Raw genomic sequence first — 27,829 nt, forward strand, 5'->3', positions numbered from 1 at the left:
GGCTGAGGCGGCAGTGCGGTTGAGGGGTGTAGCAGGACGGGGTCCCGGGCTGAGGGGGGCACAGGAGGCCCGGTAGGGGCACAGGGGGCCCGGTAGGGGCGCAGGGGGCCCGGTAGGGGCGCAGGGGACCAGGCAGGCACCCCGAGGCCCCGAGCGCCAGGCACCGTGAGGGAGGACGCGGCCCCCAGGCCTCGCGGGGCTGCGCCCCCCGCGTGGGGCTGCCGGGGGGCGGCGACGCCCGCTGCGGGCGGCGGGGGCGGTCGGGGGCGGTCGCCCCGCGGTCGCGGGGGAGGAGGAGGAGGAGCGGCGGCGGCGGAGGGCGGCGGGCGGCGGAGGATGGGAGCGGGCGGCGGAGCCGGGGCGCGGCGCGGGGGCACGGGCGGCGGCGCGGCGGCAGCGCCCGCGTAGGGCGGCGCGGGAGGCGGGCGGCGCCGCGGCCATGGAGAGGGCGAGCCCGGCGGCGGGGAAGCTGAACGCCGGCGGCCGCGGGGCGGGCGATGGGCACGGCCCCGCGGGGGGCAGCCAGCCCCGGGCGGCGGCGGCGGCGGCGGCGGCGGGAGGCGCGGAGCCGGGCGAGCTGATCGGGCGGGCGCTGGATTTCAAGAGCGAAGGGGCGCAGTGCTACAAGGACAAGAAATTCCGCGAGGCCATCGGCAAGTACCACCGCGCCCTGCTGGAGCTCAAGGCGCTGCTGCTGCTGCTGAGCCAGGAGCCGGGCGGGCAGCGCCCTGCCAGCGCCGGGCTGAGCGAGGAGCAGCGGCAGGCGGTGGAGGCCATCGAGGTCGACTGCTACAACAGCCTGGCAGGTCAGCGGGGACCCCCGGCCGCGCGCCTCCCTTCCCCTCCCGCAGCGCCTTCCATCTTCTCGCCGCCGGCTCCGGCACCCGAGCGCGGCTGGAGCCCGGCGGCAGGGCCCGGCGGCGCCCCCCGGTCCTTCCCTTCCCATCCCTGCCCTGCCCTTCCCGGGAGGCCCGGGTGCTTCCCCCTCAGCCCGCGGTCCCCTCGCCGTGGGCACGGGCGCGGGCTCCGTGTGCCGCCGCCCGAGGGAAGGAAGGGGCTGGGCGACGGCCCCGGCTGGTACCCGGCATTAAAAGGTGTTCTCGGCCTCCTGGCTGCGAAAGTTGCCAGCGGACGGAGCGCTGGCTCTGGGCTAGGCGCCGGTGGGCGTTTGGGCATCCCTCCCTGTTCCCATCCGTTGGGGAAGATGGAGGGGTAGGGCTGAGGCGCCCCGGTGCCGAGGCAGGACTGCTGCTGACTCGGAGGAGCGCTGCCCAGGCGAGAACTGCGGGACCGGGGGTTATTTTGGGTCCCAAGTGTTGTTTTTTTTTTTTTTTTTTTTCTTTCCGAGCCCGAACGCAGCTCCGAAACAAAAACTTGTGCCTACGTACGTAGAGGGTAGGGAGGGTTTGCAGGGGGTAGCGAGGGTTCATAACCTGGAGAAGGTGCACAAAATGACACGTCAATACAGCTCCGCTGCTTTCCACAAGGATGAAGGGTCACTCGCTACCCTTTATATCCTTGAGGGGGGAAAATGGCAAAAATCAGGACGCTGGTGTGTCAGCTGTCACCATCGCTTGTCTTTTGGCTTTCGAGACACTTGGCTAGCTTTGCTTCCTGCTGTCTGGGGCTAAAAAGGGATGCAGAATAAAGCAAATGGGGTTTGAAACGCCAAGCCAGGATCTTCCCTTGGCTTAATCCATGCCAACCTCAATGTGGCTTTTGGGATGTAATGGAGAGCACGATTTTATCACGTTTTCAACTATTCTTCCTTCAGAAGCCTGTCGAAATCCTGTGGAGGGAGAGGCAGGTGAGATCCCAGAGTGATAGCATAATTGCACAGCTGTAATTTTGTCTCTCTCAAAATTTCTGTTCGCAGGTTTATTAAAATCCATTGTATCTGGCAAGGCTCATTTAGATTGGCAGGGTTATACAAAGAGCCCGCAATACTATGAACAATACAGCATAGAGTGGTTCTGGGTTTGCACAAGCACTCGCAGGAAATGTCTCTGCCAGCCCCCGGTGCTGAGGTACAAATGGGACGTGGTAGAAGGTAAATGAGGTGGGAGGGAGGGATGGGCTCTGCTTCTGTGGCTCTTCCTGCTGCGTACACAAGTTCCACTCGCTGGAAATGTTTACACCCGTGCGGACAAAGCTGTCCTGCATAATGGCCGTTGTCCACCGTGTTTATTTACTGCTGCTGCTTTGAGCAGGGAGCTTTTTTCACTGTTGATTGTATTTGATCTTGCCAGCAGTAGCAGTCAGACAGCGTGAGAAACCTGCTCCATCTTCAACCTAGATGCGAGCAGATTTCACCTAAATTTAACTGGTGTGAACACAAGAGGAGATGAGTGTAATTAACCCTGGAGATGCGAGCAGTGCTTCTCCTGAGATAACCTCAAGGCAGGTCAAGGTGTCGTTCTGCACTCAGTTGTTGTGTGTTTTCAGTAGATGGGCAGGCACAGAGCGGAGAACAGGATTGGTCTTGGAAACGCTGAGCTTTGTGTGTGTCTGCTGCTCTGTCTGCGAGCAATTTTAAAGCAATGCCCTGTTTGTTGAAGAGGGGAGCGTGCAGTTAAACAAACCGCAGCGTTGCTCCTCCTAGCCCAGCTCCAGAGCTCCCATTCTAGCGGGAGGATCTGTGAATTAGCATCTGAAGGAGAGGAAAGAGATGGGAGGGAGCTTCTCCACAACTGTCACAATAATTAGTACGCCTTTCTAATAGGAACTTCAAGGGGTGCAGCAGTGAGACTATTTCGTAACAGCATGGTGCAGCAGAAGCCACCAGCTTCTCTACGTGGTGGGCTCTAGCGCAGGCACCAGTGCCTGTTGTGGGAGCAGAAGTCAGCGGTATTTGACTGGGGAAGAGAGGAGATGCAGGGCGTTTCGCTTCCGAGCACTGACTGGATGCCTAGAGCTGTCTTTAAAATAAATAAATCTGCATTGCCTAGTGCAGAGAGCATAACAGCCATGCATGTTAATTCTAGAGAAGGCAGTTTTTCACTGAGCTCTGATTTATACCCGATAGCATGAGCAGCTGTCATCTGAGTGTCCTTATTACCGAGTTCTTTTAGCACCTCCGCGTACTGCCTAAGCTTAGCATTTAGGAAGCCCACCTTGGTTTTGCGCTGTTCTCACGTGGCCACCACACACTCACCTGTCAGAGGTGTTTCGCATGGCAAAGACAGAAGCACACACACAGAGTTACTTATTTAGATCCAGTCAGAGGAGCGCATCAACTCTAGTTAGCTATGCACTTAGCCAAATAAGCAGGTAAGAAATACACACCCAAAGGGAATTTGGGGCAGTCTTACGGGTGAAGGCTGTGCACACGCGGAGTACAACCGGGGTTGGTTTTTGTTTTAACCTGACTGATTACATGAGTAAGAACATGTGGACAAACACAAATCTGTTGTCAGTACATTTACTGCCTTGCAGAACGTAAATTACAACACAGATTGTTTTTTAGTTCTGCTTCTTCTGTGGAGCACCTTCAACAGGCAATTCTCATACCACGAAGCAGGGTGGCTAACGCTTGTATTTACTCAGAGCCCCGCAATGTTCGGTGTATTTTCTGAAGTGAACCGTGTGGCACCCCCATGACCTAAACTATCCTTAGCCCATTGCAAAGGATTCCAAAACGTGCTGGTTTTAAAATTCTTGTGATTTTTTTTTATATATTTTAAATTGGCGTAGGATTTTCTCCGCTTGCCATTGGCAGTGTTGTTCACATTTTTTTCGCTAAGCCACTAGCTGGGCTGCCGTGTAAGCTCCACGAGTTTTGCCTTAAAGTCACTCACCCTCACATCTGCAAAATCCATCGCTGCTGTGTTCTTGCACGGGCGCGCCGATAGCCCTTCGTTTTGCCATAAGTCCTTTTGATAAATGTCACCAGATACAAGGGCAGCAGCGTGGTCTGGGCCCCCAGAAATCGCTGGGGTGGGCAGAGAAAAATCCTACCAGCAGCACAGAGCCTCGCAGAATGAATGCAGGGCTGTGAGGCAAACAGTCATTTCTTTATGACTCACTGACGGGCTCTGACCTTGAGGAAGTCACTTGACCTCTTTTTGCCTCTCTCAGCCCAATTGAAAAATAAAGAACAGGAACCACGATCTGATCCCGATGGTGCATTCAACCGAGTTTTCCCAAGTCGGTGGTTTGTATTCTTAGAAAATAAAGATGGACGTAGGAACAATGCCTGCAGAAAAACAAGCTGGCCAAATACCACTCATGTCTACGTCTCCTTTCCACTCATGTAACATCTTGTATCTAGATGAGACTTAAATGCCTTATGAACTGCAAGCAGGTAGGGATCATCCACCTGCTACTAACGCAACCACTACCCTCATTAAATGCAATCATCATTTTATTCCAGCATTACTGCCTAAAAGTTTACAGGATCAAAGGACTGTGTCTGCTCTGCAGAGAAACAAGTCCTGGTCCTTCCAAAGCAGCAAAATGCCAAGGGTAAGCAGAGTTTCAAGGTTTTTTTTATTTTTTATGAGGGAATGTTGCAGTGCGATAAGCAAACCTTTGTCAGTTTTCCTAAGCACGCAGAAATAGTAGAGCTAATCCTGGCAGGAAAAACAGAGCCGGAGACAGAACCGGGGATGAGGAGCGATGCTGGGAGATTGAGATTTTTCATCCTGCCTCTCTGTGCTGACCAACTGTATTGTCTTCACCAAATCTTTCATCCTTTGAACCTCAGTTTATCCATCTGTGTTTCTGACCTCTTGGGAGTGCTGGAAGGCTTTGTTAATTACACGAACGTCAATTAAACGCAACATGTTTATACCCCCATTCAAACGCGCATGGTTTTGTACAGGAGCCTCGGCAGGAGGGCACACGTACCTGCAGAGCCTTACAAAACGTAGCTGTCCGAGGTAGGTCTCAGCCTGGGCAGCACAGGTTGGCCGCCTGCCCTGGCAGAAGGTGGCCGTTCAAAACTATGCAAAGGTCACAGCCACAGCCCCACCCAACGCAGCACTCGAGCTTGCTAGCACCCTCGGGCTCTGGACGGGGTTGTCGGTACTGCTCCCAACAGTCACCAGTTGTACAGACTTCGGTGAGTAGTCCCACTGAGGCAAGGAGCCTTAATCCAAGTGAAAATATGACTAAATAGCAGAAAAGCTGCTAAAACTCGTCTCCGCTGACCACCCACTAGGACTCCTCAAAAGGAGTTTCTAAAATCCCATCCCAGCATATAGCAGTTAACAAGTACACACTCTACCAGGGCACATGGTGCTGTGGGTGTTAAAGCAGGCTTGGATTGTTGCTTGATGTGAAGTTGTTGGTTTTTTTTATGTGCTGCATCAACAAAAAACACGCTCTGTAAGGATGCCATGCAATGGGAAAGAGAGACAGCAGCAGGTGACGGCAGGATGTGGCCTTCGTTTTTACTAGCTGGGGTGGGAGCTTCCTGACACTCTTGTTTTAGATGCATCTACCCAGCCACAGTGCATATGCTTTACAGGCCTGATGCTCCATGTAGGTGCAGAGAGTGAATGCAGGTGACCAAAGCATTTTAGCAATAGGCCCAACCCTCACTCGCGTTGCCATTGCAATGAATTAGTCTGTGAAATACTCTGTATTTGCCTGTTCCCTTTTATTTTGGGGAACAAAGTTCATCATTTGGAGAAGAAGGTGCGTCGCTGGAGGTGAAGCAGGAGGTATGAAAAATCAGAAAGCTTTTTCAAGAACACAGAGTAGTGGTTAATTTGTTTACCTAAAGAGTATTGGTTGTTCTCCACCTTGAGATTTGCACTGATACGCTTTCTGAGAGGTCTGTAGTAGCACCTCCTGCTAGCTTTACTCCATCCCCTTCTGATCTGCTGTCCTGGAGTTCCCTCCAGGAAGAGTCCCACAGTGAATCACAGCCTCTTACACCTCCCCAGGTTCCCATCAGTGCTGTGCTGGAGATGGTTCAGGTGCTTCCATAATGCCTTGTGTGACAATCACAGCTGGTTCCCGATCTATTGCTAAATACACCCATGAGCTCCGTGGTTACCTTTTTTTTTTCCTGGGAGCTCTGCCACCTTTCCATGGTTCAGCAGGTGGAGCATCCTTCTCTTCCTCCCATTCACTTGGGTTCAGACCCAGAAATTACTAACCTGACTCCAGACCTGCTTCTCCAGCCCTTCTCCTAGAGCTGCCTATCAATTCAGCAGCGCATCCCTGGTTTCCCCCTCAGTGTCCTGTGGGCAGTGGGATTGATGCTGCAAGTATGGAAGACCATCAGAAGATTTCACATTAGGATTTTAGGAGGAGATCTTTTGCACACCCACTAAAGGAGATTGCTGTAAGGAAAGAAACAGCAAAACAAAGGGGTATAAATAAAAGGGGAGGTCTAAATGTTGCCAGATCCTAGTTTCTTCTTGACATTGTGCCATCTTACAGAAAATAGCGTATGACAGAGTATGAAACTGAGGAAACAATTAAGATAGGGAGGAACTACATAATGAGGTTTTGAGGAAATTTATTGGCTTTTTTTTTTTTTGTCTTCTCTTACTTCATGGGTAAGAAACTGATGTAGAAGGAAGACAACTGTTTATTAGTCTTGATTTCAGCTTACTCAGGTAACCATGCCAGTGACTAATCCTGAGGGTTAAAAATGTTTTGAAAAAGAGTCACTGTGAACCATCATTAACCAGGAAGCTGTTACTCACGGCTGCTCAGGAATCTGTCTCCTTTTGTTCATTTCTGCACTGCATCTTGGATGGGAAACAGTAAACATAAGACATTGATAGATGGATACAGGTAAATCTTGTGGTGGCTCAGAGTGTTAGTGTTCCTCTTTCTTTAACCAAGACTGTAGGGTTGGTGTGGTTTCTGGAAGCCTGGCTGGAATTGCTGGTGGTACCTTCAGCTGGGGCACGCTCGAGTTGTGTGAGGCTGGGAGGTAGCAGGAAGGCACTGTGGCTGGTCCTGTTCTTGTACACTTGCCTCGGTGGCCACTTGGCAGCCGTGGAAGCTGGGGTCACATCTCGCTACAGCCATTCTGAGCCTAGGAGCATGCTGGAAACCATACTAGGACAACTCATGGAGCAAATTCGGCACAGTCATGTTTACTCTCTGCAGTAACCCATGGCAGGAGGGACAGCTGGGAGCGATGATTTTATCTGTCATAGTTTGACGCGCCAGAGCTCATCTGTTACTGTCCATAGGCAATAGCTAATGTCATGATCTTTACTTCAAAATCCACTCTGTTCTCCCCACTCTCCAAAATTCTTGACACGCCATCACCCTGAGGCTCATAGGGCTGCACAGCACCATCTGCTTCTCCTTGGCTTTGTCCTGTGTACCCAGTTCTCCCATTGCATTTCTCAGCTCAGGAGCCGGGGCTGCTTACGCACTCAGTGCCTTTTCTGCTCGAGTTCCTCTGCTCGCTCCCCCAGTTGCGCTGCAGCTGTGGCAGACTTTTTGACCTCCCAGGCAAAGTCATGGCCCTTTCCAGGCCCCGTCTGTTCTGCCAGCATTGCCTTCTCATCCCCCGTGTTCTCGGGCTCTGCCCCACAGCATCGCAGTGCACCTGATTCATTGGAGCTGATTTTATTACCTATTGTATATCAGTTGTTTAGGCTGGACCTTTTCTCCTCCCTGGCTCTCCTTAAGACCCATCTCTGCTGTGACACCTTCTCCAGTATATCCATTTTTGACAGGTAAAAACCTCTGCCTTACTAAAGCAAATACTTTCCTAGCCACTGCTCAGCATTCCCGTTCCTGCTTTAGTGGGAGCACTGTCTGTTGCATCTCCTTGCTGCCAGTTTAGGGGACTGTCATGTAGATCGTTCTGCATCAACGGCAGCAGCACCTCCTTTCATATCGGAGTGGCAGGCAGCAAAACTCCGCTAATCTAGCCGTCGATCTGGTTTCCTAGGAGCTGCTGGAAAGGAGCAGCTGGGTCAGCCAGCAAGCAGCCACCAAACTTGTTTTCCTCAAATTTTGATTCCAAATCTCCTCTGATGCCCTGATTACAGCTGTCAGTCTTCATGTTTCTGGTGTTAGTCTGGCCTGGGGACATCAGGGACTAAATGGCTCATTTCATACTTGAGGAAACTCAAGTGAGGTATCTACCTTGCTGCAAGTCTCCTTGCCCTGTAAAGCAGGAGCGTTGAGGGCCCTCGTGGTAGAGCCTCACCATGCAGCGGTGGAGATTCGCTACCCATCTGACCTGTCGGTGAGGCTCAGCCTAACATGCACAGACTGGTCTCAGGTCAGCCCAGCCCTAGGTCTTTTCCGACTCGAAAGGCTTCACTCTCGACTCCAGGCAGCAGAATTGTTTACTGCTACCTGAAGCAGATGGAGGGGAGAATAGAAGACATGCACTAGTGTATCTTTGTCCTGCACACTCCCCAGTGTGGTGTGTGGGAGAACAAACTTACACCCGAAAGCAAATTAAAAGCAGAGGAGGTGTCTGGGACTTGAAAATTTATGTTAGACCCTTAGCACTTCCTTTGGCTATTCCTGGGCTGGTGTGACTAACCACCTTCTACCTCCAGCGTGCAGTGCCATCCCTACAGTCACCATCTAACCCCGTGTGAACAGCATCTTTATGATATAAAGAACAATCTTTCAATCAACTGCAGGGAAGAAGCTGTGAGAATTCATATTCTTTTGCCCCGCTCCTGCTCCCAGAGAGGGGGAGGGTCAAAGACCTACATTTCTTCCACTCTTTGAGAGAACAGGTGGGCTCCATGCAACAGCCATAGCCTCTCCCAAACAGGAGCTACCTGTGGAGGCCACCAGTTAACCTTGCAAAAGCAGAAGCACGAGGGAAGGAGTCTGTTATTCCTGGATGATCGTTGTAAGTCTGGACTAGCTATTGCTCTGCAATAGCACCTATTTTTTTTTCCCCACTTATATTTCTAAAAAAAATAAAAATCAGAGCTTCTGCCCTGTGCCACTAGCAATGATTCTCTCATCAGACAGCACAGTGCAAAATAAAGCCTCAGCGCTTTCTTCAGTCACCATATGTTTTAATACTAGCATAATTCAAATCCTAGATTACTAGCCTCTTAAATGATTTGCAGTGATTAATTGCTCAAGACGCAGTAGTGCATTCATGTTGCAAAGAAACCAGAGCAGCACAAGATCCTCACCTATTCTGCAAGTACAAAGTAAATATGCTCACTTTCCTTTGTATGTTCTCTAACAACCGTGATGGAGCTCAAACTGAGGCAGCTCAGGAGCTTTGCTCATGGGGTGGAGGGTAAATTAAATTAGTAGATGAATACAAAATAATTTTTAAAACCCAGGGCTGATTAACTTGGAGCACAGTGCCAAAAGGTATCATGGAGTTAAAGACCCTAATAAGGTTAGAAAAGAAGGCTTAGACACATAACTAATCAGCACATTCACTGCTATATTAGATAGGATAAAAACTGTAAAGCAAATATTACATTTTCATGCTTGAGAACCACTGCTAACTGGTTTGGATTTATGAATAAACTTCTCAGAGATTTTAATTTCCCTGTCCACGGCCATGTCACATAAATGACTCAGTCATCCTGTGACCAACTAGCATATTCAGATTCTTTTCCTCTTTGGCTATTTCCAGCTCATGAGCTCATAAATTCTAGCAGAAATTCTTGCTTTAAATCCCAAAGAGCGTGATTGTAAGTTTTGCGTTACTGACTTCCATCCCAAATAAATTTAACGCTGTCCACCAGGTGATGTAGCTCTTCTTATACGACATTGCCATCCTTATCCTTTTTGAGGATACCTTCCAACTTCACAGTGCAAGTAGGCGCTCTTTCTTTTACATCAGGGCAATTAATAGAAGCATTAGACAAGTTCAATTCTGAAATTAATTCTTGCAGTATTCTTCTAGTGGTCTCTAACTGATATGCGTGTCAGCAGAACCCACTACAAATTCTTTAGCCATCACATAATTCTTAGTATATCTTCATATCCTCTAGCTTAATTGAAAAGGCACAGTCGAGACAAGGAACTGTATCATTAGCCTGATCCATTACAATGATTCTCATGCTCCTGGTGTCTGAAAACAAGCTCGTTACCTGGGGTAGAGGTTCCCCTCTGTATACTTAAAATCAGACACAAAGTCCTACCTCATTCTTCCACCCAGCAGTGCATTGCACTGACCTGGTTTATGGAAGGGTTGGGAACGATCTGAGAACTTTACCTGAAGCACTTTGCCACAACTTGTATTAAAGAGCAGGCATCTTATTAGAGGACCAGCTTACGCTCCTGCACATTTCAAACCCTGGCCTTCTCAAGCAAATAATACACTGAATCATTACTCAGGTCTTCAGTTTATTCGTTTTCAGCCTGATTTCCAAAGGAAATGAGTCATAAGCAAGTATGTTTTCCTGTAGTCAGACTGTCAGTCCACTCTCGGTAACTTTCAAACCTGTTGACTAGCTGGATTTGATGGAGAGGCAGATGTCTCAAAGGTACCAAGTTCATACGGTGTAACCAGAGGGCAGGGAAGAGGCAAGGACACCAGAAGCCCAACCACACAAAAGGGCAAAGCTTAAGCCCAGCTTGCATTGGCAATCGGAGCTCAGCCAGGTGACACAGCCTGACATAGCCAGGATCATTCGGCTCTGTAGCTGACAAATCACTCTTCCTTATTTTCCTTAAAAATGCACTAAAGTTTTGAGAGCTTTGATTAATACCTCTCACTCCTCAGTTAGTTAGAAAACGGTGACTTTGGCATCCTCTGCCTCTGCCCGTTCTCTCCATCCCTCCCTCAGAGGCCATAAAGGCTGCTTTCTGTTTCAAAACATCATTAAAATGGAAGGGCTTTGGGCTACGCGGGACCTGGATAAAACACCTGATGGGGTTATTATAGTAATGAAGGAAATGTTCCTCCCTGTTCAGCCTCTCCTTCTTGCCAGTAAGAGTCTTCAGCTAGGGAGAGCTCAGGAAAAGAAAAATACAAAAACCATTTCAGTCCCTATCAATTATACATGGTGTGAGGATGCGAGGTGGTGGCCTCAGCCGGCTCCCCGCCCCATAGCGGACTCCGCAGCTGTCAGCTCTTCCACGTGTCCCAGGAGGCGAGCTGTGGCTCAGCACCGCAGGGCACAGCACACAGATGTTAGGCAGCCACGTCAGCCGGCCCTGCCGTGGCACAGGATGAAGCACTAGCTTTCATCCCGAACTGAGCACACTGCAGTAAGCCAGGCTGGAGGCAATCGTGGCATGCACGACTGTCAGTGACTTCATCTGAGAGCCTCCAAGCTGCTCCAGCTGCATTTCATGCTCCCGCTGTCAGTTGTTTATTCGGTGAGCCTCCCCGAGCAGAGGCTTCACCCCTCAGCAGAGAAGCAGCTTGAGATCCAGCACTTCCTTCAAAGCTTCTCCCTACTCACAGAAATACCTTCCTGGTCACGGCCAGGGTTACAGAAGACACCTTTCCACTAAGACCTGAATTTCACTGCGTAGCATCCCATATTGCTGATCTCTGAGACACTTGCATGTACTTTTCCCCCGTGCAAACGACCCAAGAGACCAGATTCCTCCTCTGGTGGGTGTTGATAGCAACAGAAGGCCAGAGGAGGAAAGATCCGATGTGGAGAGGGCATGGCAGCGCGAGGGTAAAGCAATGCAAGGTGAAAGGCACGACAAAAGCAAACAGCAAGGAAGGGGCGGTGGAATAAATAGCAACTGGAACAGCAGATCTGAAGGTCAGACATCTAAAGGCACATTGACTGGACCAGACTGGGCCAGTTGAGTACTGATTCTAAGAGATAAAGGCAGGTCAAAGACCACTAGATAAATACAAAGTCAGAGCAGAGGAAACCTCCAGGGGATTTAACCTGGCAGATCAACAATAACAGCCTTGGCAAAAACAAATGGAACAGATTCCCAGCTCTCCTAATGCGGCTGCAGCAGGAGCAAGCATTTATGGAGATTGCAGAATCAAAACGATCTAGGCATTAAAAGCTGACTGAAGCTCTTGTTCCACCAATGGTTTGCTAGGACTTTGCTCCTACGTCTTCTGGCTGGGAAAATCAAAGGCATGGAGATCAGAAGGTGAGATATGGAGATCTCTGTATTTCAGTTGAGTAAAGATTTGCTGATCCACAGCTGAGGATGGATTCTAGCTTCAGAAAACACTTCTTGTTTGCTTGACATCTAGGCTTTAACTACTTTAATTTTACCATTGCTAAGAATTTTCAGTAAGACTCTGGTATTAATTTGAAGAACTACAGGAACTAGTAGGTCAAAATACTCTTTCAAAACAGAAGCTATGATGATCAGATGAAAAATTGTCTGCAGTTCTTTGCTTCCCAAAGGTTTGTCCCTTTGAAGGGAAACTTCAGTATTATATCACTGGATTTGTGACCAAAAAAAGCATAAATCACCACTAATTTGCCTTAAAGTAGCTTAAGAATCATTTAGAAATAATGAACACTTCTAAAGAACTGCACTCTAGAAAATTAGAAAAGAGTGAGATATGAGAACATAAACACAGCAAAGGCAGAAATCATTCATGCCTGCTGTTACTTAAGTGCTTATGTATTCAAATGCCTAGCCTGGGGGATGTCACAGCAACATCCTTCAACAGGACCTTCTGACAGGAATTTGCAGTAAATGGTGGCTGTCAGGGAGAACCAAGGACCGTTCATGCCCCGGGTGTTACAGCACAATCAGTAACGGGACTGCAGAGCTGGACAGGAATTCAGGAGTCTTCTATCCATACCACTGCATGGTACACGGGTATAGATAACGTATATCCCAGCTAACATTTATTCAGGCTGTTCTTACACACTTCCAAAGCTAGGATCCTCCACAGCTTCCCCAAAGAGTCTACATCAATGCTTCTGCCTTGTCACTATTAGAAAGTTCTTCCCAGTAAGATTCTTCCCTGATGAAATTTAAGCCCTCTTCTGGTTTCCTGAGTACAAGAACAGATTGCATTCTGGTTATGCCCTACTTTGCATGACAGTTTTTTTTTTTTTTCCTTTTTTACATGTGAACATTGTAAGCCTGCCTTCCATCACCGTCTTCTTTAGGGCTTACAGTCCGTGTTCTCCATTCTGCTCGTTATTGTCAGGGTCCTCCTGGCATCCATCCACATTTTCTTTCAAGACTGGTATCCAAAAATCAGACATAGTACTCACACTTCCTGCAAATTTCTCGTCATACGTGCTAGTTTGCATTTTTCTTCATTAACAATACAGCCTTGCTAACTTTATCTGGTGATCTACGTTGCAACACAGATCATCTTCTGCAGAATTATTTCAGCCAAACATTCCTGCTCTCTGTCAGTGGTATTTGTTCATTTGTTTGTTTCCTGCCTAACTTTAGTACCTTTCACTTGCCCCTGCCAGATTACATCCTGTTTTTCTCAGGACACTGCTCCAGTCCGTGAGGACCCCTTGGAATTCCAGCCCTGCCTTCCAGCATATCCCAGCCACTCCTCGCATCTTGGTGTTATCTGCCAATTGACAGGCAGCCTGCAGTCATAGTCATTGAGGTCTTTATTGAGGACACCAAATACCATGGGACCTAGGACAGATCAGTGCAGAACCCTACTTAGTATTGCCTTCTGCTTTGATAACAGAGTTAAGTCTATTCATTTAGACTGTTCTCCCTCAATTTGCTTAAGAAAATGTCACTAGAATTTGTCATTTGACTAGTGTAAAAGCCAAGATATGTAACGTCTACTGTTTCACCTTTATCTTCAAGATTGATTGCCCCATCAGTCTGAAATTAAACTGATTTGTTCTGACAGCTCACATTATCTGTTAGGTATCTCCTTGTTGTCAGCCCTGTGCTCTCCAAGCCTCTAAAGGGGTGGCAACAGGAAGGGTCCCAGGGTGGGCTGTCAGCCACAAGAGGCCTCACAGAGGCTTAGCAGCTCCCCTAAAAGCTGCTAGATGCCTCTTAACGCGCATGGTAGTGGAAGCATCAGCATAGTCACTACCAGTGTCTCTGTCCTAGAAGACAGAATTTGTGCTGTGAAGTCGGGGTCCTTCTCCTGGAAAAGGTGTGAAGGACAGGGGCAGAGTAGAACTGAAGGAGACCATGCGGTGTATTGAAAGGAAAGCATGGCCAAGGCGGCAGAAAGGGGAGGAAAGGTTGGCACCTGTCTACGAATTGGGAGTCAGGCTGAGAAGAAGGGGAAGGCAGCTTGGAAGAGGTGACGCTTTGGGCTCTCCAAACATTTGTGGATCCACACCTCATTTAGCATTAATCCCTCCCTACAGAGAGAGGCAGCCTGTCATACAGTTTAGCTTTTAATTTTCCACATATTTCCCTGCAAGCAGAAACATACAGGCATATTTAGGTCTTTTTGGTACCTGGAGAGGAATAAATGAGGGCCACTGACTGTAAAGTTGTGCTGTCATTCTGATATTCCCTTTTCATCCCATTAAGGTTGTCCGGGAACTGGGAGTCAGCTGATCAGATTATTGCCAGACATTATCAAGCTGTCTATAATTAGCTTCTTATTGGTGAGAAGCCAGAAAATCCTCTTTGTTTGCAAGCTTGGACCATAGAGAAAAAAGAAATATTTCATGGGAGAGATTGTTTGGAAACTGCAGATCCTAATTAGTGTCTCAGCCCTGTAGTGAAACTGTACGCGGCATTTCTCTGAAAAAAAGATGCTTCCAAACATCCCCTTTGGAGGAACACTGGGTTGCATTCTTGAAAGGCACAGCCCACAGGGGGCTCGGTGCAGATATGGATGGTTTACAACCTGTTCTGTTCCTTGGTTTAGGCTTCCTGCATTCCCTCACATTATACAGCTCCTTTCAGTGCCAATTAGGGAAATTTAACACAGGCTAAAAACTGCTGTGCCATCCACCTTACCTGTGCAGTCTGCACCCTCTAGATCAGTAACTTCAACATCAGAGAAATTTGGATTGAAGTATTCCAATAGACTACATCTTTTTATGCTGTACATTAAAATTAAAGTAGCTTAATTCCAAGGTGACTTTTAATCTCAGGTAAACCTTTACATCTTCAGCATCATCTTATGATGGACATGTTACCTGATATTAGAAGTTAATTATAATTTAAATTACTAACACATGGCTGAAATTTTCAATGTCATTTAGTAATGGTATCCCCTTTAATTCCTCCAGTGGACACCATATACTCCACATGCTTTTATAAACACTGGTTACAGAGACTCCAGCACGCAGATTAATGGTACATCCGTCAGGGGCATGATTAGAAGACTGCTGTCTATTCCAAAGCAAGCCTTTTTTTTTTTTTTTTTTTAAAAAATCCCTGATTTTTTAGTTATGTCTCAACAATTTTTCTTCAGAAACACTTAAACCAAGATTTATCACTATCATGTTTTTTCTTCTGAGAAAGAGCATCACTATGAAGGATGCCAAGCCTTCTGAAATAAAAGAAGTATTGTGAGACTCTTGTAGTCTGCCCTATTATTTTGAGTCCTAAAGAAGTAAGAGGACGAAGCCTGCTCAATGATACATCAAGGTCTTAATCATATGTCTGAATAAAACCCTGAAGTAGTTATATCAAAGCATCAATCATGTGTTTTCCAAAATAGAACTAGAACAAGAATATGTTCCATCTTCCTGTGATTTAAACAGATTTTAAGTGAGCTGTTGGCTGCTATACTTAGGGTGAGATCATATCGGAAAGCAAAGTATTTTGCAGAGTTTAATCATGGCTATTTCTGGGAATGACACTGTCAGTTTGTGAAATACACGTCGAGTTTATAGTGGTTGGAGTACCTAGCACTCGTTAAGGAGTAATAATCCACACATAAGCTGTTAAACACCAATGTTAGAATCAAAAATAAATACAACAAAGAAGGAATAAATACATCAGGTTTGAGCAGCAATGGGTTTAGCTCCTTCTCCCTGCTTTGAAACCAAACAAATCAATACAAGTTGTTTTTTTGTTTGTTTGTTTTGTTTTTTTTTGAATCAGTGATTGTTGTAGAAGAATCATTTGCCCTGCTCACTTAATGGTAAACTCCTCAAAGTAGGTCAAATGCACTCATACATTTTTTTGAAAGACAAATCTAGTATTCCCTAAATTTTCATATTAAGGAGTGGAAAACGAAGATCATTTGGATTCAGGCTCTTGCGTGGGTATATGAGTGGTTCAACCGCAAGACTTACTATTAGCTCTTGCACAGGACACCTGCTCCAGTCTCCAGGGGATATTGGCAAAGGCCAGCTTTAGGCATTGCAGATCAGTATCCCTCAGTTTTGTGTAATCAACAGAGAAAGAATTCTGAACAGGAGTGCAAGGGTGGGTAAGTCATCTGCTAGAGGAGCTGCTGTCACACACGCCTAGCGAGACTAGTCTCCTGTGCTTGAATTTCACCATTAAAGATGCTGTTGCTGGTCCTCAGGCTAGCTATCCTGAACCTCTGTATCCTCAGCACCTTGTCCCAAATTCTTAACTCCACTTCTGCCCTCAGACTTTGCCTCCTGATAGACCTCAGCCCCCTACTCATACACCCCTCTCACCACTGCAGCCGTTCTGCGTCTTCATCCCCACACAGCTCTCAGCCCCAATCTCCTCACCTTGCCAGCATCAGTCTCCTTGTCTATCTGTCATAGGTAAAACAGCTCCTCTCACATTGATTTCAACTTTCCCGCTCCTCTTTCTTGAGAGGAAAGAGCAGGAAATTTCTCCTGTTGGCTCAAATTCCCACTTTTCCTAGAGTGGGTTGTGCCCAAGGTAGACAGAATATTCAGTGGATTTGGGTACCAAATTCTAAGGCACCTCTTCTGAGTACTATACGCAGCACTATATTGGTTTTAATTCCAGAAAGTTATCAGTTGGCCAGCTCTCGATTACCCCAGGGATAACAGAAGGCACCTGCTTGACACAAATGATATCTGCCAGATTTCAGTTTGCAAAGCCAAATGTTGAGAGGACATGAGACAAATCCAAAGAGACAGTCACCAGAGATCTTTAACAAGGGAAAAATAAGATACATTTCCCTAGCCTGCTTTTCAAAAATACCTGAACAGTTTTGGCTGACATTTTCTAAAAGCAGACATCAAAAGCAGACGTCGCATATGGGATATTTTAGTCCAAAAACTTAGAAGACTGAAGTTATAAGCAGTTGATTCTCCCCTAAAATGGAAAGGACAAGGCAATCATAAGAACAGGTAGTGCTACCAGCTTACCTGGGGGACAACGAACTGCAAACGAGACTGGACTTTGTGAAATACAAACTTGCAACCCAAGACATTCCTGAAGGGCCAGGGCATGCTCATCCCCCAGAAAAGCTGTGAATGGAATTCCTGTTACAACTAACACCACGTGCTGAACCAAACCAACGTGCCGCTGGGAAGGAACGCGCTAACACTGCCTGCGTGGTAATTTGGCTTAGCTTTCTGTAGCATGGATAGGTCTTGAGCCTTGCCTACAGTAGGACTTTGGCCACTGGTATAAAACCGTGCCTGGAGGAATGTTCCAGCATGCAGATTTACCTTTTGGCAAAAGTTTCCAGGTAGGCAAGGCTTCTCATATTGTTTGAAATTCCACATTAAAATCTGTACACCCTACTTCCAGACTTAGATCTTGGTCCAGCCAAAATTAGAAGCCAAAAGTTTGGGCCAAACTGAGCTATTTTCATAACCTGGAGATGTTTGCACACAGGAGAGGTTTCCCTGGCAAGATGCTAACCAACAGCATTTTCAGTTGAATTTCATTTTGAAGGTTCACACAACAGCTATACAAGTGATGAAAGCTGAGAAACGTGAGGTTTTTAGTAAGCAGCTCCAGGCACTTCTTCATGCAGGCTATTTAAGAGCTACCTCCCTAAAAGATATACTGGAATTCAGAATTAATTCAGGGTAAAACAAACTAGTATCCAAACCTCTGAACTGTCAAGAATTCCATTAAAAACTTCCCACCACTGCTATCCACAGCTAAGGGTTAAAGGAGTAGATGTATTTTGGCTCTACAGATGTTTTAATCTTTGTTTTGTCTAACCTGGTGCTAAACAGGGTCACGCAAGTTAGCTCTTATGGTACCATTTTCTGCTGATAACAGATCTGTGCTGCATCTCTCAAATAGTTGCAACTCAGAGCTGGCTGGAATAGATTCAGTCCAGGAATTAAAATTTAGAAACCTGGATTTAGTACTCTGAGGAAGAAGAAAAGCAGCCAGACTACCTATTTCCTTGCTTAAACATCAGCAGTCAGCTGGGAAGTGAGATGGACAGGGATCCTCCACTGGAGCTAAAAGGAATAGCCTTTTCTTCTCCCCATAGCACATTTCACGCAGTTTCAAAACTGCTTGTTTTTACAGCAAATGGGGGCTCCTCATCACTATGCAACATAGTTTTAAAAATTAGGAATTAATTATTGCTCAAGCTGACACAGTAAATCATTCACCAAACTGAGAACAATAACCAAGTACGATGGACTAACCACATGCTGAGAGGCAACAGGACACCCTGAGTTCTGAGCTGGAGAGATGTAGCTGCTGGATGGATGCTGCGTTACAAGGATAAAACCTGCAGGGACTGGGTGACTGGAGGTCTGCATCTGCTTGTGAAGGGCACCCTCCTCACCCTCCTAATTGCCAAAGAGCCATTAGAGATGGTGCTGTGTGGGATCAAGGCCATTCTCTTTGAAGAAAGCAGAAGCTGGATTAGCCTCTCTTGGTTTGGTCTTTGAGTTAGCTCTGCTCCTCAGAAGGATTCACTGGGGGCCTATTATGAACTGATAAGGAGGGTGATGAAGTGTTTGATGTGCTAAACAAACACTACCAGCCAGAGATACGTGTCTGTTTAGGAAAGTGACATATTTTCAAAACAATTCTTCTGACTGAACTGGCTAGGAAGTACAAGGGTGCCATGTATCTTCCATTTTTGAGAGCTGAATTACTAACTGCCTCTACATTCACAGTGAATCACAGTCCATTAAGGTCATTTCAGTGCACGAAGAACTGAAAGCACACACCTCTAAATATTTATAGGTGAGGTTCTCCCTCCAGGTTCATTTGCAGCAGCCACTTCCAACGCTGGCTCTCCAAATGGCCAGCTCTTCCAGCGTAACTGTTTCCTGCACATCCATTTGCTCGTTTTGTTCAGATAAACGCATCTCTCCTGCTAGCTGTGTGGTACTGACTTCTCTCTGCCACGTGCAGAGTTACAGCAGTGCCTTGCAGAGCCTTTACTGTGAAAATGAGTCACAGAAAGAACCCAGCTGGATATCTGGAAGCCCATTTGGGCTTATGAATTAGCAGGATTTGGGATATTTTATAACCAATCCATGAAGCAAGTCCAATATGGAATTATTGAGTTAATATGCACGGTCTGACTGCCTGTCATTTTCAGGGTAATTTCTGTGACTATAGCTGGAAATACCAAGTAGTAAACAAACAGAGACCAAAATCCCCCATCTAGTTGCTCTGCAAGGCAGTTCCCCAGAACGCGAAAGGCCGGAGCAGATTGGCAGCGTGCAGAAAGCTACTGCCACGGCTGTACCTGCTGCTGGTCAGCAGACAAACAAAGCAATCCAGTTTCCAGGGCTGTGAAGCCAGCAGTAAATTTACACAGCCATCTTTTTAATAGCTTTGAAAAATAAAGGAAAACAAAAGCACAGTCATTTCAAGCTCCATTAGAAATAGAGCGAGAAAAATCAATGTTTGACAAATAGGAGGGGACAAATTCTGGATAAGGAAAGGCTACGAAGCTTTTAGAAACACGTTTTTTAACTGGCAATCAAACAGTGAGCAGCCAGATGCCTTTGTAATACCTATGCACTTCAGTGTCAGAATCTGTTAAAATACTTAGGAAGTCCCTCATTAAAGTAAATGGGACAAAGATCTGATTTGTAAGTGCTGTGTCACTTAACCGAACTCGGCAGCAGCGGGGCTAGTTCTGCAGTCCTCGCCCAACACATCTGTACCGTGAATTCTTTACTGGCAGAAGGCTGTTTGCAGTTGGTTCCAGTTAGCTATTTAAGCTGTGAATGCATGCCTGGGTTAGGGATGCATTCTGTCCATGTTAACTGATCAAAGGCTCGGACTAATTTAGGTTGGAAGGAATCTCTGGAGGTCATCTAAGCTGCCCTCCTGCCCATGAAATGTAAAGCGAGCTACAGAGAGGGTGCAGAGCTCCCTTTAGGGGTGCAGGGGAAGGGGACTGAGAACTATCATGTTCCTGACCCAGCATCATATCCTCCCAGCAACAGTTACCATGCAAAAAATGAAGTCTGGCTGTTCATTGGTGACATCTGAACTGTGACGGCTTGGGTTTCCAGGAGCAGCAAGTCTCCTCCTTGCCAGAGACACACTGAGTAACACCACCTGCCATGGGAAATTTCTCTCCATGCCCTGGCACTTGACACTGCCAGCCCCTGAACAGATCCTTGCATAGCATCCTGCCTTCCTTCCCCTTCCCTCCGCCCCAATTCATGTCATTCCCAAAGTTGCCTTGGATTGTAGCACCAGAAGAGCTTGTGAATAGAACAGCTTTCTTTATTTCCCTTAAGACTGGCTGCAGTGTGTCCTTTTCTCATCAGTGTTCCCCAAAATCTTTCTTAACAGCCAGTAAGCATAAAAAAAAATTAGCCCAGAGTGCACACTACAGTGAGCCCCGGAGGCATGTCCAGCATGCAGTCCTCCCTAGCCCAGGGATTCCTGCCTCCCATTCAAGCTCACTGCCAGCAAGGGTGTTTCTGGTTCCTAGTGAAGGCAAATGTAGCTGTAAAGCATGTCTCAGGGATCTCCCCCTTACTCCACACCTATCTGTGGGAAACTGACTTTGGGGTTTTTTGTCAGCTCCTTGACATTTATGCAGCAATCGTCCTTGGGCACAGAGCCCTCAGCAGGCTGTTTCTTCACTGCTGTTTACCTTTTCCTTTGGGAAGTCAGCAGAACTGACCTGGTGCTGAACTTTTGCTGCAATACTTTGCAAAAAGCCTGCAGCCTAGCACATTTTTTTACCCCGTGTTTTAGCTCCAGGTGCCTCTGGTTTACTAACAGTGCATTCCAACAGAGCAGAGACCCTTGGTGCTTCCTACAGCAAAACACCACATAGGAGCTCCTGCATAAACGGCAATACATTATGTTTGTAAATCCAGCACCTTTGGATCATTAACCCCAATACAAAATTTGGGCTAATTTAATTCCCCCTGATAACTATTCTGTGACCACCTTTTTGTACTTTTCTGAGCCCTAGTCCTCAGCTGAGAGGTGATTTTACGACAGTCACTACCACAGGATCACGTGGAGCTCCAGCTCCAGAGGGATGTTTGTGTTCTTGCTCTCTCCCCCCAGCCCCCCAGAACAAACACAATCCCATCAGCTTAAACGCCAGAAATAGAAGCACGGGTATTTAAATTGTGAACAATCAGATTTGGCAAACAATCTATAGGACTGCACCCTTTCTGAATCACGAGTCTGAGTCACTTCCCTCACCTAGGCTGCTCTCCTCACCCGCGCAGATGCCGGAGCAGAAAGGCAGCAGTAACGTTCCCTGCTCTGTCTCTCTCCCCTGCAGCCTGCCTGCTCCAGGCCGAGCTGGTGAACTACGAGCGCGTCAAGGAGTACTGCCTCAAGGTGCTTCAGAAAGAAGGAGAGAACTTCAAGGCACTCTACCGGTCGGGCGTCGCGTTTTACCACCTGGGTGACTACAACAAGGCACTCTACTACTTGAAAGAGGCAAGATCCCGCCAGCCAACAGGTATGGGGAGCAGGAACCTGACTTGGCGTTGAGTGCTTGGGCATTTCTTTACACAAGACTTTGTCCCTGATTTGTTTTCATGGGTTTCCACAGGGATGAGCATGACTGCACCCTTAGCCCTGCTCCCTGTCAAGGACTCACCCCTAGGGCAGCAAGCTCGCAGTGACGTTGCCTTAAGACATTATCTGTTAACTAAGTATTGCAGAGGCTGCAGCACGAGCTGGGTGGTACCAGTACTGCTGGAATCCTGTCTGTGGGGAAGGGATCCTACCTCTTTCCCTTCCCGTCTTATTTTTCAAGAAGGAAGCAGGATGAGGAAGAGCGCATCCCAACCATTATATTTTCTGAATCTGAGATACTTTTTCCGCTTAACAAAACGAGTAGACTGTTTGTAGTCCCCAACAGCCATGCTTTCCACCACCTCAGTAAAGGAATAGTATATTTCTCCGATAAAAGGAGACAGACATGTACTCACAAAGCTCTCAACAGGATGCTTCAACTTGTGCCACGAAGGCAGTCACATGCCTTGTTCAAGTACTTGCCATCCATATGTCCAAAACAAAAATAATTCATTTCAGGCAGCAAAGAAATCCTGTTTGCAAACAACTTAGCCCGGTCAGAGCAACCACCTTTATGCTAACCCACCCAAACTCAGAGGGCAGGTAGAAGGCCACAAAGCAGAGACAGTGCTTTGATTTTTTGTAGAAAACTGCCTGATGAGATAAAACCACACAATTGTTCAACCAATTTCTGTTAAAGGAACTTTGCAATACATGCAGAAAAATTAAAGGACCATGATAAAGCCAAACAGAAGTCACACGCAGGGGGAACCCCACAGAGCAGCTCTTCCACCTGCATCTGTGTGTGCAGGGAGAGAGAAAGCTGGGCACGAAACAGGAGCAAACACAGTGGGGTTGGCATGCCTCAAGCTAGAGGAGGTGAGGGAGGTGGCCAGAGTTCGTGGTGTCCTGTAGGCACTGGGCTCCTGCGGTGATGGCGTCCTGGAGGAGCACCGGGATCGCACTCCGCTCCCACCTCCCGTACAGGCACCCGGTCCCATCTGCTGTGCTCGGCCCCAGGCTCCGGGCAGTCTGACAGCACAGCTGCACGCCCCGCACTCGCTGAGCAAATGTGCTTAAAAGCTCAGTTTAGCCTGTTTAGTTTACAGCGCGCCCTTCTGCTTTCAGCCTACGCCAGAACCAGGGAATGGGGAGACCTATGCAGAGAAAAATAGTCGGAGGAAAATGAGAAGCTATCTTAACCTTGGGGTTCTGATGAGGCTCAGATGCTAAAAAGTCCTTTTAGCTGAACCACTTTGCTTCTATTTTTAAAATGTATTTTTATGCTTTTTCCCCCCCTCTCCCTCAGTGATACTATTTATTTGGTATCTCTCATTCCTTCCTGAAATAAATACTAATGTATTCAACAGCAAAAGCTTCAAATACTGCTGCTTACTGCAAAGACATACCAGAAACTGTCCCCAAAGGCCCTTAACGTATACAAAAAACAATTCTGGCCTTCAGCTCTGCATCAGAGACTCCTCTCTGTTATTGTTAGACCATCCAAGGCCATTGTTGCACTGTTTTATTTATGATTATTGAGAACTTAGGGAAAGAATTGAATGCATACAGCAAGAAAGGATGTGGCTGTTAAAACGCAGCAGTAGGAATCAGGTGACACTAGCAAGAATTACTATGTGACCAGGAATAAGTCAGTGTCTCCATCTGCAAAATGCAATTGTTTTCTGTTATCTGAGGTTTTGCTAGGCTCACTGGTAAAGCAGTAGGTTACTATCACAGTCATGTTCTGCCTTTCTTTCCCCTCCTCTAATAAGGAATGTTTTTGGCTCAAATCACTGGCAGTCTCTTTGCTGGGGGGAATTTTAAGTGGTAAAGAGGAATTAGTTAGCAAAGGGGCTTACAGCTCTGTCATCACAGGAAATTCCTTATGGCTATTTACTGACTGTCAGCAGCAAGGGCAGGGTCTGGCCCCATTTCTTATGCTACCTCCAAACAAAAACAACAGAAAATCACAAAAGCAGGTGGAAAGAATACAAGGTAACTGTATAGCACTCCTTACTGCGCAGCATCTTGGACAGGGAGAGAAAAGTCACTGTTAAGCTTCCCATGCTGCATGGAAGGAGCTGGCCTCCCAGACTCCTAGTCCCCAGGAATAAGACCCAGACCATGGTGCCTGCCCAGCAGATAAACAACCAGGCTCTGAAGCCACTGGGAGAAGCAGGAACAGCCTTCAATGCAGCAGGAGGGCACAGGAACACTCAAAAGAGCTAGGAGACACATTCCCTTTGCAGCACTGCCAGCATCACTTACTGAGCTGTCCTTACCTGCCATTCCCACATCAGCACTTCCTCACTGAGAGACCAGAGCCTTCTGCTCATTAACATTTAGCTTTGAAATACTTCTGCAGACAGAGCTGTGGTGGCACAGCGTCATTTTATGGAAAAGACTTGGAAAAGATAGGGCTCCTTCCACAAGCAAAGTGCTGCTCACCACTCCTCTCTGGTAAAGCAGCAGCCCTCAAAGAGGAAACAACACATGCCCAAACCTGCCGGGAGATTTTTTGCTAACTTGCAATCAGAGTTTCTCCCGCCCCCTGTCAGCTGCACCTTGTTTTGCCCCTGGCTGCCCGTGCATGTGGCAATCTCCGAGGTGAGTGAAGCCGTGCCATCAGCAGCGAGCTGCCTCACCCTCAGGCCAAAGGCAGCTGGCAGCCTCCTGCTTGCTGCCCCACTCCACACCAAGACCCACCTCCTCCTCCTCTGTCCCTGTGCACAGAGTCCCTGCAGGCCTGGGCAGGTGCAATTTCCTACCATGCCTCCTCAGTTACTGCTTGTCACCTGCACGGGGCAGGCCTCCGACATGCGAAACACGGCTGCAAGGACATTCACCTGTGCTGCAGCCCATCAGGTGCTTGGAGGGTACGGAGCAGGGAGGTCAAAAATTCAGGGCCAACCCCTCAGCTGAGTTGCTCCACTCCTGGAGGCTGCACAGGTGAAACCATTTCTGTTAAGAAAGGCTCCTTCAAAATTCATTAAGCTGGTGTGAAGTGCTAGTGCCTCACCAGCTCAGGATGCTGGTGCTCCTTGTCTAACACAAGTGAGAGCAGAACTCCTCGATTCACTGAAAATCCCCCAAATGGAGCAAGTATCTTAATCACTGACTGCCACCCTCTGAAGGGAGTAGGAGGATGCCACTGAACCTGCAGAAGACTTAGCAGGGAGACCTACCTCACCAGGGACAGTTTGGGAAGTGACAGCAACATTGCTACAACATGTTTGTGCAGAGCTCTGTGTGAAGGGAAGCTGAACCATCTTCCATTGCCTCCGCTCCAGCTGATGGCACAACAGAGGCATCCCCTTCTCATTTTTATAGGAAACTCTGCACCCACAACTCCTCTGGTGGGGGCAATAGCTGTGCTTGCTAGCAGTGGGCATGTGACCAGTAACGCACTCATCTTTTTGGAAGCTCAAGCACTTACTTAATAGCTGGTGTGGGGAAATTTGGATGAGGAGGAGGTGAAATTGCTCCCTGACTGTGGGCAGAACAGATTGCTGTGTGCATCAGATTGATTTTTGAAGCTCTAATAACTTATAATGGACAAAGCTGGCCCTGGTTGGCCTTCTGAGTAAGGCTGTGAGCAAAGAACCATTTTAAAATTAATACATAAGTGAAAGCAGTTATTTTTTATGCTTGCTTGCTTCTGATACCACATGGCGTTTTCCACCATGTGGATGCCGTGCTGGTGGGAAGTTGCCCTTGTGAAAGTAAATCAACACGATCGAGAAAGGGGTGGCCATGGCTGCGGAAGCATGGGGTCTGTCTGGAGACACACACTCATCCTGCACATCAGCCTGTGCCTCAGGGTGAACGGGCTCCCTCCCTGCAAGGGCCCAGAGGTAAAGCAAAATTCACGTGTTGTGTGTGCACTGTGCTAGTGCACTGGAATACTGGAAGGAAAAAGAGGGCTGAGCTTACAGCCTGCACAGTATTGGGGTCTCACAGCTCTGTACAGAGATGAAACGTGCTTCTCTGCCCCCAGGAACTTCGCTAGGATGGATAAGGCAGTGTGCAGCATACAGTGTATGACAAAAATGCAGATACAGCGTCATGGTGGAAAGACTCCCAAACATGAAATTTAAGGAGAGCAAGGTTACTAAAAGAACAGTGCTCTTCCCACATCAGCTCATCATGGAAAATTGTGAGAAGAGTGAAATAGGCTGTAAAATGAATAGGAGGGTGAAGAAGCAGGACATAACTGTAAACAAGGTGCCTTTGGAGTCTTGTGTCCAAGCACGGAGGGCAGGGAAGCCAGTGGAGATGCCGTTCCACAGGAACAGGCAGGGATGACCGGGATGGCTTCACCTGTGTGAATTCAATTGTGGCGACCAAGAGTAGCCAAAGAGAAGGTAAAAACTGGCTGAGGCAGGATCATGAGCAACAGGGACGGTGAGCCCAAATCAGAGCAGGTTCACCAAAACCAAAGCAGCAGGGTTTGGTTCAGAGCCGCCTCCCATTGGAGCTGTTCCTGCAGGCAGGAACCGGAGGTGCACCACGGATGAAAGGTGCGGTGTGTTCATCTTTCACAGGGAGTTGTAACCACTGTGCATGTGTGTGTGTGCTCTTTCCCTGCAGATACCAATGTCATACGATATATCCAGCTGACAGAGATGAAGCTCAGCAGATGTTCCCAGAGAGAGAAGGAAGCCTTGTGAAAATGAAGCTGCTTCAGCTGAAGTGCCCAAAGGGGAACATTTCCTTCCTAGAAGCCCATTTGGTGGATTTTCCTGTTTGCTCTGCCTCATCCCCATCTCCTCATCCATCCACTCTCCCTTGTTCTTCATCGAATCCTGGTTTTGAAAAAAAAAGACTCAGACACTGGATATGGCTGCGGCAATTACCATTGCCAACCATGGTAATCCCCCTTCCCCATGGCAGGAGAGCACAATGGCTACAGCCAGCCTTGTTCCAAGGCAGCGTCACACACCCGGAGCAGGCAACGCTGGGGGACCTCTCTGGTCCTGAGCTGCCTGCTTACTACCCGTAGGGAAGCAACCCCCAGGCAACTACTTCCTGGCCAGGCAAGCTGGAGACAAGCAGTTTCTACTCCGGGTGATCACTGGAGCTTAGAAGAGCCAAGAAACCAAGAGAGCCACTGGTCATTTCACAGGGGATAGCAAATGCCTTTTCAACATCAGCTCCCCCTGCCTGCTTCTCCAGTGTGTGCTACCAGTCTCCAGTGAGAGCTCACATGCTCCCAATCCAATGCCAGTGAAACTGTTTCTAAACATCCTCTTAACGAAAGCACAGAGCACCCTACAGTACCCCCGAAGCTGTCCCAGTACCGGAGGAGAAGGCTGTGGGGTACCACAGAAGGCTGAACAGACTGTGAAAGCGTGGTGTACAGTATGAGGGAAAAACTGTGAAATAATTCATTAAAGGCAAATAAAAATTATTAATAGGCAACAAGTCCAGCCATTGCTTTTAGAAGGGACCTGTGGGTTCCCCGTATCCAGACAGGCAACATTGTCTAGCGGGGGCAGCATAGGGTGGGGAACAGAGACGTCTCCATTCGTGTATCGGCTCTGCCATGCCTTGCTGTGTGCTCTTGGGCAAGTCACTTAGCCTCTCTGTGCCTCGGTTTCCCCATCTGTACACTGGGGATAATAATACTTCCCTACCTCGCAGGGGTGTTGTGAGGATTTACCAGTTAATGTCTGTAAGTAACAGTACAGTGATGTACAGTGCAAAGTATTATTAGTACATTGGATTGAGGTCTCGATTCTCCCACCTCGTGTTGGTGCTTCCTGTGTCCTGTTTTCTTCTCTTTTTTAACAGACCATGGTGCTGACAAACAGGGCAGGACCAACAGCTTTGGAGGCTATTTCAGCAGCCCATACGGCCTTTTAGATCTACTGCAGCAGTCTAATCAATTCTGAGAGCTCAGGCTCCTTGGCTCAAGGATCCTTTTCTGGAACTGTCAGTAATGGGATCAGTAAGTGCCACGAACACATCACCAGTGTGACTGCCCCGTGAGTGGCCCACAGGGAACTGCTCCCAGCTGCAGGGTGAACATGCGTGCTCTCATCAGTGGTCAATGTGAAGTTCATTGTACCCATAGTTCAATCAGCCCTTTTGGATGAGACGTGCAGACTGAAACACAGAAAGCTGAACATGCAAAGTTCAGCTGAGTGCTGCGTGCTCT

At 47.8% G+C, this 27,829-nt stretch overlaps 1 protein-coding gene and 1 long non-coding RNA gene across 2 annotated transcripts; one reads left to right on the forward strand and one right to left on the reverse strand.

Annotated features, from left to right (window-relative positions):
* The first annotated feature begins 332 nt into the window (after positions 1 to 332).
* Positions 333 to 27,412, forward strand: TTC9 (tetratricopeptide repeat domain 9). Its single transcript, XM_083836658.1, has 3 exons — positions 333 to 806; positions 21,425 to 21,607; positions 26,260 to 27,412. Exons 1-3 carry the CDS (start codon positions 440 to 442, stop codon positions 26,337 to 26,339), a joined length of 630 nt encoding a protein of 209 aa, XP_083692784.1. The 5' UTR covers positions 333 to 439; the 3' UTR covers positions 26,340 to 27,412.
* On the reverse strand, positions 5,059 to 26,251 carry LOC310899761. The gene is made up of 2 exons (XR_014584645.1): positions 23,952 to 26,251; positions 5,059 to 13,476 (listed from the first exon to the last, which is right to left on the reverse strand). It is a non-coding gene; the product is annotated as an uncharacterized lncRNA (long non-coding RNA).
* Positions 27,413 to 27,829: the final 417 nt, after the last annotated feature.

Source organism: Anser anser (genome assembly GCF_964211835.1).
Source record: "Anser anser genome assembly, chromosome: 5".
Taxonomy (NCBI): domain Eukaryota; kingdom Metazoa; phylum Chordata; class Aves; order Anseriformes; family Anatidae; genus Anser; species Anser anser.